At 44.1% G+C, this 15,966-nt stretch overlaps 1 protein-coding gene across 7 annotated transcripts in view; it reads right to left on the bottom strand.

The window, feature by feature from the left end:
* The window catches only part of nrg2a (neuregulin 2a), a 68,176-nt gene extending 52,476 nt beyond the window's left edge, over positions 1-15,700 (bottom strand). For 5 of the 7 annotated variants that reach the window (XM_031572591.2, XM_031572588.2, XM_031572594.2 and 2 more), the window contains exon 1: positions 13,350-15,150. In XM_031572591.2, coding sequence (XP_031428451.1) covers positions 13,350-13,758 — 409 coding nt within the window. In that variant the 5' untranslated portion in view covers positions 13,759-15,150. Of the gene's footprint in view, positions 1-13,349; positions 15,152-15,234 lie in introns of those variants that run through there. The other 2 variants (XM_031572598.2, XM_031572589.2) reach the window with 2 other exon arrangements.
* Between the last annotated feature and the right edge of the window lie 266 nt (positions 15,701-15,966).

The following is a 15,966-nucleotide window of genomic DNA, read 5'->3' as shown; positions in this document are numbered from 1 at the left end:
CCCACCTGCTGCCTCCATACCTCCAACATGTGAACTCCTGTCAGATTAAAGTGTAACCGCACCAGAACATGTGAACTCCTGTCAGATTAAAGTGTAACCGCACCAGAACATGTGAACTCCTGTCAGATTAAAGTGTAACTGCACCAGAACATGTGAACTCCTGTCAGATTAAAGTGTAACCGCACCAGAACATGTGAACTCCTGTCAGATTAAAGTGTAACCGCACCAGAACATGTGAACTCCTGTCAGATTAAAGTGTAACCGCACCAGAAAATGTGAACTCCTGTCAGATTAAAGTGTAACCGCACCAGAACATGTGAACTCCTGTCAGATTAAAGTGTAACCGCACCAGAACATGTGAACTCCTGTCAGATTAAAGTGTAACCGCACCAGAACATGTGAACTCCTGTCAGATTAAAGTGTAACCGCACCAGAACATGTGAACTCCTGTCAGATTAAAGTGTAACCGCACCAGAACATGTGAACTCCTGTCAGATTAAAGTGTAACCGCACCAGAACATGTGAACTCCTGTCAGATTAAAGTGTAACCGCACCAGAAAATGTGAACTCCTGTCAGATTAAAGTGTAACCGCACCAGAACATGTGAACTCCTGTCAGATTAAAGTGTAACCGCACCAGAAAATGTGCTTTTGAGCTGCAAACTAAATGATATGACTCAACTATGATGGAACACATCAATACTGGTGTTAACATTGCAAAATTTCATATTTTTTAATAAAAATCGGCATTTTATACGTTGAGAAAGGCTCAACACGCCATTTCATGATCCATATCTTCATCATGAAATGTATCTACAAAAGGAATGTAACTGTCCTCTAATCACCCACTCTGTGTTAGTTTGGCTCAGAGCTGGGGGTGAAGTTACACTTTAAGTTCTGATGACTTGAAGTGTTGGGAAGAGGGGGCTGCGCACCTGTGCCCTCCCTCAACTGCCACACGCAACAGACACTTGATAACAATGTATACGTGCCAACACTCGGATGTAAAAATCGCTGGTTTTCTGCCCTGACTTTTTGACAACAGCTAAGTTAGCTAGCTAATTCACTCAGCATTCAACTGGCCTGCCTGCCTGCCTGCCTGCCTGCCTGGTGACAGATGGGATGAAATGTAGCGTATGGATTGAATGTAGTCTATGCATTGTGTGTGGAGATTGTGTTTCATAGACGATCTGGCTACTTGGGTAACATCAGACACACATACAAAACTCTGTGTATAACGATTATTCACAATCAAATTTGAGGGCCGTGCAAATTATGGAAGTTCACGGGGAACAAAAAACAAAAAACGGGAGGACTGTTGGCAGGTATGCCAAACACAAAAATGATCCACTATGTGCCAGTATTATTTTTGGGTCAAACAGCGTCCAGTTTTTTTTGCATCCAGTCCAACACAGCTTACCAAACAGCACACTCTACCTCAACATCACAAAAAAGTGGTATCTATTTCTACGATGGATGAACAGAGATGTATACACTGACAGAGCCAGAGAACACCATGGAGTCAGGTGATTAATGACAGAGCTGTGAGACACCAGGCAAAGGATCATTCTAGCTTTACACTGGGGTCGTTTTCTTTTGGCTTTTTTAGATAAGTGTGCTGTGTTGTTCTGCTTATGGACGCGAGCTCCATCTCACAGACTTAAGAGAGTACTTAAGAGTAAGAGTGAACGTCAACAAATTAACAAATCAATGCACACATCGTCCTGCACTCCTTCCCTCCGATCCCCACGGCAAGTCACATATGACCAGCTCAGTACCGTCTCCACCACAATCATCATTTCACATACAGCATTCAGCTCCAACATGCCCTCTCCATCAAGGCAGACTTTTCCCATTACAATGAGGGTATGAGGACATCTACACAAAGAAGAAAAGAGGAGCGTGCAGATAAGGAGTGACCTGGTATGCAGTCTCATGTAAGGTAATGTAAGGCTTTCACCACTCAACAGTACTAAAGGTTTAATGATGCTGGAGTCGTAACTATGTACCCCCCCCCCCCCCCCCCCCCCTATGAAATGTGATTGTTGCGCACCTTGTGAAATTGGAATTGTTGCACCACATTATCTTACATAAGTGATCTCTCTTCTGCCCTTTCACACGTATGGGCTTATGCCGATTTTTGAGCGGCTAGAACTCCAACCCTAGTCTTATTCAGACGACTGACGTGTCGCCTGACGAGGGGCCAGTGGCCCCAGTGCTGTAGAAGGTAAATTCTTCTCTGTCCACCTCCCAGAACAAGCAAGAGAACAGTCATCCATTCATTCTTTTTTTTTTTTTTTTTTTTTTTTTTTTTTTGGAGTCTGTTCATGTTAAGACACACATCAATCCACACCTTACGACATACCTGAGGAAACAAACACTAGCTGGGGATGTGTGTGTGATGTGTGTGTGTGGCGAACATGGCTGGACACGTCCCTAAAAAAACACACTCAGAGGCGCCCAGTGGGAGTGGTGCCGGCAGCCCCTCTTTTCAACACTCTGGCACTGCACGCAAACACACACACACACACACACACACACGCAAACACACACACACACACACACACACACACACACACACACACACACGAGCCCTTCCCATGGTCCTCTTGTTCTTAGCTATTCTCTTTTGCTGAGCCCTCGTATCGGGCGGTCCAGACGACTTCTTCTCCTTCTTCTTCACGTGAGGCTCGCACAAAAGGTGCATGTGAATACCTCTGCATGTGCACGCACATGTGCAGGTTTGCAAACATATCCATGTGTGTGTGCACACGTGCACACATAGGAACACACACACACACACACACACACGTGGCATATTAGATTAGATCAATGCATTTGGATACACGGATGCCTTGCCCAAGGGAACACTAAACCCTCCACCCATGTCCTGTTCGCATGCAGTAGCTAGCTACCGTTTACAGATTTTGAGATCATCTTCAAGTATGGAAGCACATGCACAATGCTGTTCATTCTCATTCACACGTGATTGCATGGGTTCGTCCGTAGTGCATACTATTACGTTAGCTTTGATTTCAGATGACAGAATGGGGAGTGTTATGGCGATCAGTATCTTGTGTGTGTGTGTGTGTGTGTGTGTGTGCGCGAGAGTTTGTGTGTGTGTGTGAGAGAGAGTGTGTGTGTGTGTGTGTGTGTGTGTGTGTGTGTGTGAGAGAGAGAGAGAGAGTGTGTGTGTGTGTGTGTGTGTGTGACATGGCCCATTAGCTGACCATTTGGCTGACAAATCACAGGTTAGGCATCTTCTGCCCTCTGTAATGGCAGCATTAGCAGCTGAGGGAAAAGCCCACCGAAGGGAGGTCGCCTCCCAGGCATCTGAGCACCAGGAGACACGCGGCAGAGAGGAGGACCGGCCGCCTCCAGAGTGATTCTGAGAGAGAGAGAGAGAGAGGTCATCCACCGGGTCCTTCCGCAGCTGCGTGCTGCCCGTGGATGTGCCCGTGTGCTGCTGCTGCTTTGCTGCAGTAGGTGGGCCAATGCAGAGGGTTCTCCTGATGAATAGTTGATGAAAGCTTCCGGCCGGGAAAAGCAGAAGGGTGAATCTATTCACTCCACCAGCCTCCTACTTAAGGCAGCGTACCCTCCTCCATCCATCCGGCCGCTCGCTCTTTCACTCTCTTTCTCACAACCTGGAGCGACCACAATCTTCTCTGAGCACAAATACTTCTCCCCCCCCCGTTCCTTCAACAAATCCAGGCTGTAACAGGGCTCATTCGGCGGCACCCCCGTAATCAGTGATATTTCTTATTGGGCTGGAACGACTAGAGGGGGAAAAGTCCTGCACAGACGAGTCTCGACCCCCGGGATTGGACCCGTAAACAGCTCTAAGGCTGAGAGGCCCCGTCTTTCACTCTGTCCGGCGGTGATGATGAGCGTTTAAAACCTCTTACCCGGCAGGCCATCCTCGGAGAACTCTGACACACACAACACACCGGAGCACATTCATTATTCACCGGCGGCACAGAGACAGGGTCAAAGGTCAGCCTCCAAGCGCTCCCCCCGCAGAGTGGCAGAGCAGAGGCTCGCACATGCAGGGAGTCTCCGTGCTAACGGTCGCACTGGAGGGCTGCAGCAATCACGAACTGTTTAATCTCACACACATAAATATGTGCATCTGCATATTGATCAGGCATCATCTGCAGAGATAAAAGCCCTAAATATAGCACTGTGTTTGACACCGAATGGCATTCAACAATAAAATCACATCAGCTTAAAAAAGATTGGATTTTGTGTATGGATTTAAAATATACCCATGGCCAGTCAGTAATACTAGTTAGCCTACTGTGAACGAGTAGTTGAATGAAATTCAATTCAATAGTAATCAGAAGGTTGCTAGTTCGATTCCCTGTCGAAGCGTCCTTGAGCAAGACACTGAACCCCTAATTGCTCCTGATGTGCAGTGTGCCATCAGTGTAAATGTAAAATGTGTATACATTGTAAGTCGCACATATGTAAGTCGCTTTGGATAAAAGCGTCTGCTAAATGACTAAATGTAAATGTAAATGAAACAGAATCCATGCCTAATTGTGCTTTCACTGAAACTGGTCAGCTCACATTAACCTGATCTCATCCATCCACCGGCGAGCACATACCTTTCTCAATCCAAAAGGGACTTTCTGCTAAAAGCCATGGGTAACTGTAGAAGGTTTAAACAACAATGTTTCAGTGGATTGAGGTATCCATTTCCATTAAGTTGGAGTGAGCTGAAGGCGGAATAGAAAGCACAGGTTGGCACAAACAGGAAGCACTAATGAGAGACTAATACGAAACTTCTGCTCCTTGCTGCCACCCCCTTCGTCTCCACCCCCTGACCAAACACATGCAGGACCTTACAGTTTATTTTCCTGTTCAGGGTCCACTGGCACAGACACGGGGTTGGGTCAGGAACAACACGGGCCAGATTGTCTGTTGTGATAGCTAGCCACGGTGAACAGTCTTGCAGCCATGTCAGTGTTGAACACATAAACGACTACTCTGCTCTGTTCTGCTCTGCAAATGTTTAACCCATATGCTGAGGACACGGGCCAGTTCCTGACATTCAGAAATGCAAATTTGCTGCTCGTGTCCATAATTTAAAAAACGTTTTTTTTTTTTTTTTTTTTTTTTTTTCTCTCCCCTACCAGACCCCTGTGATACAGGCTAATGTGAAGAGCACCCACAGCTCTGTGTGCGCCCAGAGCCCAGTTTAAACCCAGCGGTCTGCTCAACGCTGCAGTTCAAAGGTCGCCTTTCTGGATATGCAATGCAGCAATGGTGAAAAAAAGCCTGCGAGGAATCTGAAGTATAAGTGGAATGTTTCCCAGTGGTGCCTACTGCTGAACATGTGGTAAACTCTTCATCAGAGCGACTCCTCTTGGCCAGCAGCACCATTCAGCGTGTTTCAGGGGTGAATGCAAAGGCAGAAAGAAACACCCTCCACATTTGAGATTGACTCAAAAATATGCAGCCCCTAAAGAGTTATTGATGTGTTGCATGACGGATGACAAGAGACAATGAAGCTCCAGGCTGAGGCTACGACTACTGAGAGAGGTAACTACCTCATGCCTCTTTGTCATTCCTGTGGGATGATCTCTTTTTTTTGGGAGGCGAATTCTGGATCACTTAGAATCCTGCTCATATACTGCCTCTATGTGGTGAATCTGATGCATTTTCCACTGGGTGCAACATTCCGTCGCACTGTGGAGAAATACACTGTTCAAAAGGGAATTAAAGAAGACATTTTACATAGATATTTTGCATTTTCTATACCTCTGAATGTGGCAATATTTAATAGATTTAATTTCTTTCAAATATTCCTAGTCGTTCAATATTTAAGTAATATGAATATTAATAATAAGAACCACTTAACGTTTCACAAATGTGCAGAATTTGTTTACATTTGGGATTTTAAATTTCATAGGTACGATTTTCTAAATGGCCTGACAGAGCTATTGTACTTGTACACTTGCACGACTTCGGTCAGGAAGGTACAATTCTATAACCCATTATCAGTGTATTTCAAACATTCAGATTAGCCTTTCCATGAGGCTGAAAATCTACTTTTTGCGTTCAAATGCAGGCCGGCGTATGGCAGCCGCCCCCACAGAGCTCTGTGTTCTCCGAGTCTTCCTCATCTTGGTGAGTGTGCTCTCAGCTTAATGAAGGCGCAGCGGGGCACACACCGCACGGCCTCCGAAACAGAAACACACCAGCATCTGTAAAAGAGAGAGCCCTAGCAGCAGGCCCCCCCACCTGTCACAGTCCGAGACACTCACCACTGAATTTACTAGTCCTCAATTCCGTGGCATTACACGGGCTTGCCCCGTTATCCTCCATAGCCTCTTCTAACCCCTCACCTCCCAAGAGGCACGCCGCACGGCTCATCCCTCAATTTATGGAGGTGCAGAGCGCAGGAGACTGCCATGCTATGCCTGTTTCTCCTCAGCAGCGCTCGCATGATCACTGCTGATGTTGGCTAATGAAAAAAACGAGCTGTCTGATGTAAAATACCCAGCCCTATGCCTTTAAATATTAAACATTGCTATGCTGGCGGTGAAGAGAACGAAAAATATGATGGATGGTATAATTATCTTTATAACAGCTATAGTAGTGATAGTTCTAGCACTAGTGGTGGTAGTAAAACAGCGGATTAAATTACATTGTGCAACAATCGCACGCAAGCGAGATTTAAGAGCAAAGTATTGAGTTAATAATAACAGGGACTATCTTTTCCCTACGTCTCTGTCGGCTGACATGGGATGAGAGAGTATCCTGGTTGGAGGAATGGGACCAACAAAACAGTAGGACACGTCAGAAAACAGTATCAGTATCAGCCTTACATGTCATTCAGAAAAGTCAGCTTAAAACCTTTTATTTCTCTTTAAAAGGTATAAACAGTATTGTACGTTGGCAGAAAACATGACGGTAGTCAATTCTACTGACATGCAAAAGACTCCACTCCACTCCATTACATGCTTAAATAGGTAAATATTGTGGCAAGCTGTCAGGGTCAGATTTATCAGTGGAGGCTGAGTTTAATCTAAGATGGCTGCACATTGTCTCAACTGTAATAAACCTGAGAACACGAGGCCGTTTTCTTGTGCCTTTGGAATGAGTGCTTTAGTAATCTATTGAAACTAGATCTAGCCGCTGCACACAAGAAGTGCTGACTAGAAAATCAATGCCTGCAATTCAAATGTGACACTGCATTTAGAGCCAGAAATAATCTGCTCAATGAGAAAGAAATCTCCACCTCTTTCAGTCTTCAGCCTCACCCATTTAATGTTTGCTACAGACTGCACTCTGCTTCCTGAAAGCAGTCCATCTCCACGGTGACCTAAAACACATATACTATGACACAGATACCAAGTCTGTGTCTACTTGGCTGTGGAAGTCTACTTCAGCTAATTATATGAACCATTTCTGATCAAAGATTTTAACATTTAAGGGAATCGGATCAATATCAGATAATGATTAAAAAAAAAACATCTAAGGCAAAAACCAATTACACAAGACCTGCGAAATGTTCGAACAATCAACACTGTTTGCAGCAACAAAAACAGTATGTTTAAGATTTGACTGGTTTGCGATCATATAACCCTACGACAAAATCATCACTGTGCAGATGACATGACAACATCGTTACATGCATCACTTATCTCCTTACTGGGGCACCTTAATGTAGCTTAAGAGGTAAAGGAACGGTGCCACACACACACACACACACACACACACACACACACACACACACACACACAGAGATAGGCAGAGGGAAAGAAACACTAAATACCCTCTGTGTACATTGTTTTAGATGGATGTATTAGTCAAGGTAAAAAAATGAGTCCTAGTGGCCTAGTGGTCAGCTGTCTTTGATGGGAAACTGATGTGAAGTCCTACCTATGTCTGAAGTCATGGTGGCCAGCCACGGAGCATGACACAGAGCTAGGCTGGCACATCTCCCCCCTTAGGTGCCTCAAAACAAGCCGAGGAACAGCACTTCCTTTGATAGCACGACGACGCAGACCAGACACACGAGTCAAAGCTTTGAAACGAGTTTGAAAGACAGCGGATGACTGGGAGAAGTGACGAACCAAGTACAAGCATCATTCACCCACCCGGGGGAAGTACGCTATGAACCATCCATACAAAAGAGCTAAGAGGCTAATCGCTTGAAAACATGTTTCAAGAGGCGACACGTGCTACGTTTCACTCGCATTCCCGCAGGTGCTAATACATTCACAACATGTTTAAAACCGGAAACAGAAGGATTCCAAGTGGCAAACATGTTCAAATGTGTCTAAAAGGCAGTCAAACTGAGGAAGTATGAAGCATAGAGCCTAAGCCACAAAAAAAGCAGAATGTTCTATTTGTCTGTCTTACAAACCTATTTGTATTTGGTGCATCCGTAGCTATCAAGCTTATCAATACAAAAGAACTATTATGACTTTAAGTCAGGTTAAATATATAATGAGTAAGCATACTAATGCTGTTCCATTTTCTTGTGATGTTAGTTCAATTTCACTGGTGTGAAAACAACTCTAGTGCAACTCTTCTCAGGGATAAATATCACATACCTTGGTATTATATGTACAGTCATATAATGTAAGCCAAAAATGTGAGAAATGATTATTAGAAATATGTCGAGAAATCTTCCTACCTCTCCCCATGAAAGGCTTTTATCTAGCAGTGGGCCTATACTAAAGAATGACTATGCTGATCACAAAAGGCATCACAACCTTGAGCTGGTCCTCAAAAATGCTCTGTCCAGATTTCTCAGTGGTTTTAGGTATGTAAAGAGATTATTTCAACCCATCCAGTCCTCACTGGGCTTGCCTGATACCAGTACTAGTGATGTCTCGCATTAAGAAACCATTGGCATCAAGATGCCTTTTACTTAGACACTTAGGGCCTCATTGACTAACATTTGCGAGCGCACGTAATCAGCGCCTTTGCCCAACCGCATACAGCGCACAATGTGTTTCCGCATTTTGCGTAGTATTTAACAAACAAGAACCTTGTTGCGTAATCTGCGCCTTAAACCGCCCTCTAGTGTTTTTAGGCGGGCTGCTAAAATAGGGGAGAATGGGCCTGCGTGTTCCTGCCACCATGGATGATGAGAGAATTAGAATTAGAATTAGAGCTTTTGGTTCACGAGGTTACAGCAAACTTAGACCCTGTCCACACTAACCCTAGCTAACAGAGGGAAACGGAGGTTTCGACGTTCGGTTGCCATGGCACTGGGGGTAGCTTGCGCTCGAGAGGCTATAACGTCAAAATAAACATGGAAGGTGAAATGAATATGCTGCTCTGTCTCTACAATTTACTTAGTTTAGTTAGTGTACTTCAAGTACAAATACTTTTCCTGAATAGATAGGCGTTACTCCTACGCAGAAGGCGAGTGCTGTACTCGGTGTGCTTGAACGATGGGGGGAAAGGGCAAAGAAGACAGTTTAAACCCTACATGGAGCGGCGATTCTGGGTAAGACCTGGCCGAACAGCTAGCTGGTGAGACAATTTTTTATATGCCTATATTAAATGATATATCAAATATAAACATGAAAACAAATACAATTTCTGTAATATTTTCACCTGTATCCCCACCCAACCCTGATGTTTGTATTATTATTTTTTAAATTAATTGCGTCAAATTTCTCGAACGCACATAGTTTTCATTTAGCAGCTGATATGTCATGCTAAAACACCTCTTGTTTCAATACAAATGGAACAGACCTGGTTTAGACCTGCTTTTATGAGGCGGAGAATTCTCACGCAAATTGGAGACCCGCTCTCATCAGGCAGTCTTAGTAAATACCACGGAATATATAATTAGGCGCACTTTACACATCTCCTCCCATCTTTTTGCGGCGAACACCCACAACCCTCCCATTTATGCATATGTATAAGACGGGAGGCGCAACTTGCCTCTATCCGCTTCAGCGGCAGGCAAAATCGATTTTAACTAAGTGAGTAAATACGGTTCCATGTCTTTACCCGCATATTGCGTAGAAATTATGCCCGAAGTGGGCGCAATTCTGTTAGTAAATCTGGCCCTTAGTGTGTTACCAGTGCAATTGGTAAAAAATGACCAAATAATACTCTTCTTCATCAAAGTTCTTTCAAAATCCTTTTCATATTCGTAAAAGTGCATTATTTGTCTGTGTGTGTGTGTGTGTGTGTGTGTGTCTTCTTTTGCCATTGCCTCAACACGCTATTAAAATGTTGAACATTTTTAACACCTGGGCCAGTGTGTGAAAACAAGATCAAAGTGATCAACCTAAATCAATCATTGTCATGGATAACCAGGATCAATACCTAACCCTATCTGGGTATTCTACTGTCAGTCAGGGCCTAAGCAACTCTCTGAGCTGCCAACTGAAGACCTAACCCTCTTTGCTGATAACAACTGAACACGCTGAAGTAGACAAGGAGCCCAGCGTGTTCAACATAAAGGAGCTCTCACAAAAGGCATGCCATGAAAAGAATCGTTTAAAAGATCCAGGATTTGGCTGTGTCGTGCTTACAATTTGGACATTAGACACACACATTCGTGCCACAATATGCCACTGCACAAAGTGTGAATCTCACATTCAGATGTATGCTGACACAATTGGGCGAGAAGGAATTGGCAGAAACACTGACACGTTCAGAGCCAGGGATTTCAGATGCTCTTCCTGTGGTAACTGCCAGAAAATACAATTCATCAGAGAAGACTCTGACTAGCCTGTACCAGCCCTCATATTCCCCTTACAACCAGAGATACAAGACCTATCGCACTGTGCTACAATGATAAATGTCTTCTTCGCATTGGGAAGGCCATCTATTAAAGGACCATAGCTTTTGGGCCAAATTCTGGTTGCACTGAGCGGCAAGGATTGCCGCTGACTAGATCCCAAATGAGTTCAATCATATTTAAACGAAATCCCTGTTTGTCTGGAGAATGTGGGTGTGGGAGTGGGAGTGCGGTGGAGAGATACAGCACTAGAACTAGGCCAGCCTTCATGCACCTTCTTTAGTTGCCTGCAGCTGAAGAACACCATAAGCTTTACTGCAGTCACAGCCAACTTACATGTTAACATCGCTCTCATTCTCCAACAAGCATCCTATCTCCTAAACAGTGTTCAAACCTAGGAGAGGAAAATGAAGCAGTTCAACTCAATCGTTTTCAGATCTTACACAAAGCAATGTCAAAAACGACAAATGACATTATCCAATGCTTTTCTAAACATGCTACATCTACATTTAACCATGTTAAAGAAAAGCACAAAAAGAACAGGCTCTGCCCTAGCACACGCCCATTCAATAGTATATAATGCCATTGACAAGACATTTGTGCACCTCTCTTTAGAAAAGAGCTTCCAAGATTCTTCTTTGAGATGTACTAAAGCAGAGCGTGCCAGACATACACCACTTTTTTTCTGCCCTGAAAATGGGTCCTTCCCCCAGTGCACGTCCATCAACAGCTGTTATTCCCGTCCTGTGTCATGTCGTGGTGCCAGAGCTTCCTCTCAATATAGTGCCATTAAAGCCACGGGCAAAATCCTGGACGCCTCTTCTTCTGCAGCTGTGACCTCCCCGTTATACGGGTGGGGGCAAGTGAGCCTTTGACAAACAAAAACAGCGCTTGGATGTCTACATTCCCTCAGGCCAAACCCCCCAGAAATATATAGGCTATTTATTGCACCCTGTCAAAGTAAATATCGCCATCACACAATAGGAACACCTTTAATATGATGCTAAGACATGAGTGACCTATTCAGCAAAAGAAACACAACCTTACGGTAAGAAATGTTTTCCCCTACTAATGCAGGCATACACACACACACACACACACACACACAAAACAACACAACATGTATTCCAGTGTCTTGAATGTGTGCTTATGCTCCAGAAGAAACAAAAACTAGAATCCAATCCAAACTGCTTCTCACTCTAAGCTCACTGTCATTTGGGAAGAAAAAGAAATACATTTGTATCCACCAGATATAAGCCAGTGAGACGGTCTGTCATTTCTGACGCTGCTGGGTGTGGAAAGGCCCATGTCTATCTGTCCATACGGAGATGACAACAGATAACCTTTGACCCTTGAATGGATCTGGGCAGGATCCGGCCCTGATCTGACAAATCATCATTCATTCATTCATTCATTCAGGTGTTATCTGGGAAATAATCAACCTAGGAGGGAAAATCAGACAACAAAGACATCTGAGATCTGAGAGATTCATAATGTCCAAATGAGTCTCTTACTTAATATAAAACACACCCAATAGTGAACAGTGAATACACTCTTCAAAAAAAAAAAAATGTCATTCCCTGTTCACCAAGAATAAACAAAAGTATTTCAACTCGCCATGGCCTATGCCTGTCAAATATGGTGTGTTTCCACGTTCTCTGTCCACGCCATTTTACAGCACCCTGGACAGCGAAATGTTAAAGTTGTTCTCACACGCTCGGCCTACTGCCTGTGCCTTTCCAGCGACGCCTCTCTCAATGTACTTGGAGATAGGACTACTGATTGAACACGTTTAGTATTCCACATAGTCTCAGTCAGCTGAGTGAGACCACCGCAATGGGGGTGATAAGTTGTCAAAGAGCACATTTCATATTAACTTACATGTGGTAGCACGGCTAAACAAGGCATAAGGAAACATTATCCCAATAGTATGACGTTTATTGGAACCTATGTAAATATTCAACTTGAAACCTGTTAAACTCATAAACTCCTTAGTTCAGAAACACGTTCGTTGTGCACAAGTTTAGTTAATGCCACAACGTCGTCTCTAAGTTTCACAAAACGGTGAGGCTTGTTCTCAGTAGAGTTAATAGGTTAGAGTTTAAGCACACCGGTACTTTGTAAGGTTTGTTATGTGGATTGATAGTTAGACCGATCGATAGATAGATAGATGAGTAAATATAAAGATGTAGACGCAGTGTTGCATCACAATAACAAAAATCAATTAGGGCCACAAGCAGGAAATAAGCCTTCTCTTGCTCTTACCTTGTGTGTGTGTGTGTGTGTGTCTGTGTGTGTGTATGTATCTATTCGTGTGCGCGAGCTCGTGCGGCGCATGCTTGTGTTTGTGTGCCTGACTGTCTCTGTGTATGTAAGAATGCGTGTGCAGCTATGTGCAATATGGCATCATGAAACCTGTATGTTGATCAAACCTGTGATTAATGCCTGAGATTAATGAAGGTGTTACTTCTTCATGTTAAGTGTGTTTATATGGACAAAACCATAGCCATAAGATATACAATGCCCGAATAGGATGACAGACCTGTCTTCATCAAAAACCACTCAAACCACCCAGGTGCCTGTTTCTATCCGAAAACCCAGGCAGAGGTAAAGAATAAACTTACCGCAGTCCTCACATAAGATCCTCCCAACATCATTTTTTAGATTCTTCCCACTAGCATCTAGGGGTGCGAACGATGCCTTGAAAACCAAGGGCTCGTCGGTCGGGTCCATGAAAAAAATGTACTTGTGGTTCTTTTTCACTTTGGCGCACGGAGTCTCCGAGCTAAATTCCCCCACGGTGACGAGCTGCTCCCGCTCCAGACCCCCGCTGTTTCGCGGCCACACGTCCAGGACTTTGACATTCACACTGTACGGCTCCGCTGAGACGTTCAGAGGCGCGGACTGCACCTTGCCCTCGATCACCACGGTGGATTTGTGAGCCTGGTCCTGCAGGGAATTCAAACTCGGGGAGTAGCAGGCGAAGGAGACCCCGATGACCAGCATGGATAAATGTACCGAGTCAAGCCTCATGCCGCCTGCTTTGGCTCGGTGGTCGCTGGTCGCGTTGCGGCAGGGCTCTCTGGGCTACGGGGCGATGGCGGTGGAGCTGGGTTGAAGAAAGATATCGCAAATAGGCTCCAGTAGCACGGCAGCGCGGCAGACCTTGCGTAAGTGTCCATGCCATCGGGATCCGCTGCTTTTTTCCAATAAATTTGCAATAGGGAAACACCAGCTAGGAACCGGAAACAGCGTAATGATGCTGTATTAAATTCCAGTCACTTCATTCTGTTAAAATAGGTTCTAAATATGCATGGTTTTCATAGATACTTTCTCTCCTCCATAGGCTGTCACACCGCCACACCAACCGCAAAACGCCGCCAGTCTATTTTGCCCCAAAATGCAGTCAAGTAAGCGCACGGCACAGCGCTAGATCTCTGAATCATTGGCTGCAGAGAAAATATGCGAAATACTGCAGTGCACAATTCGCGTCTACTTACTAAAAGACGTACAATTTACTGTCCTACCGAAAGATGAGTGTTTTGTTAATCCAACATCTACACCGTCACGGCGTTTTCCTTCCCACTTGTCTACCCACCTCCCCTCCTACCAAACTGAAACATTAAAATTATTCAGGTTGAGGCTTCCGCACAAACAACAGATTTACAGTTGAAGCATGGTGGCGAACGCCGATGCACCGGCGAAAAGGTCTCTAAAGTATCCAAAGCTCGAACACATATCGCTCCATATCTCCCTGACAATAAATGTCCATGTTTGCACCCATACAACCACTAGAATCCGTCAGAGAAACGTATAACCGATCCCCCCCCCACCCCCCCTCTAAAACTGTCCACTCATTGTCAGTATCGGCGGAGTAGACAGCTCTCCGAGGATTGCTGTTCCTGGGGCGAGGACTAACACTGCCAAAACACAAGTACGTCTCTGACTCCACAAACGACAGTTTTGAATGAGTTTTTCGTCTCATTACATTGTTGAATCATGCCCTGCATTCAGGTCACATTTGCAGCTGTGCCGATAAAAAAAAGATATCGAGGCGTTGCACCAATCGATAGATTTGGCACGCTCTAGGTTGTGATTTTAGATCCATCAACGTTCCATCAGAGTACAAAACAATTTAGTTACAAACGTTCTGCCGCATCCTTAGGTGTAGGCTATCATCATCATTCAATACGGTACGGAAGTTTTACAATAAAGTTATAGTTTTAGAGATTGAAGTTAAACTCAAATGCGTCTGGTTTTGGTATACAGACATCCAACCCTATCAGTGTATTAATGACGACTGGTTTGGGTTTTAAATTAATAAAGTAAATGTAAGCCTCTAAATGTACGTATGAGGTAAACCTGTGGCTATGCAGCCAAGTCTAAGTCAAACATTCACTAAGGGCGACACCTGCTGTTTCGGGTGCATTCTCACCACAGATAAACGTGTGAGGTCATAATACCATACTGAATCAACCACGGATGGGTTTCCCAATAACGGTGTCTTACCGTTTTACGAAGACTCGAAAGGTATACCTTGCTACAGTTCTTTACTTTTCTATGCGTGTTTACCAAACCACCTCTTAACAGTTCCCCTATAAGAAACCTCCCTGCGTATACCTTCAGAGGCTGAATCCATGTTTCTGTAATCGATTATTGTCATTCACGTAGATTTGAGCATGCGTGCGTGAGATGTGTATGATGGGCATGACTCAGATTGGAGCACAGGTGATCATTATTAGAAAGAGCATCAATAAGAAATGCTATGCAAGTCACAATAACAAAGTTCCCAAATAAGGACGGCTATAGGCTAGATGTTACTTATACATTTGTAGCCATAAGGGATTCAAAATCAACGGTGAATTAATTTATACCGATGTATTTTTCTTTTTATTTAAAGACGTCCAGACACTAACACAAACATTAAGGCTCTAAAACGTTTGTTTTATCTGAAAAGTTTAAGGTAAGTTAATGTTAATGTTAAAAGGTTAATGTTAAGGTATATCTAAGAGTGGTCCTGACCAAACTATCTCTTACAGAAAGTATACTTAGCTAAGAATGTTTTGGGAAACACCTTGACACGTTAAGATACAACTAAAGGTATAATTCACGAATGAAGTAGCGTTAAGAAGGCTTCAGGAAACGTAGCCCAGTATCTTTTAACGCCCTCATACCATAATGTACTAGGCCTTAGTCAAGCCCCTGTTGGTTGATGTTCTGCACTGAATGAACTTTTATATT

Source organism: Clupea harengus, chromosome 8 (genome assembly GCF_900700415.2).
Source record: "Clupea harengus chromosome 8, Ch_v2.0.2, whole genome shotgun sequence".
Lineage (NCBI taxonomy): Eukaryota > Metazoa > Chordata > Actinopteri > Clupeiformes > Clupeidae > Clupea > Clupea harengus.
This window is presented reverse-complemented; position numbering and strand designations above follow the sequence as displayed.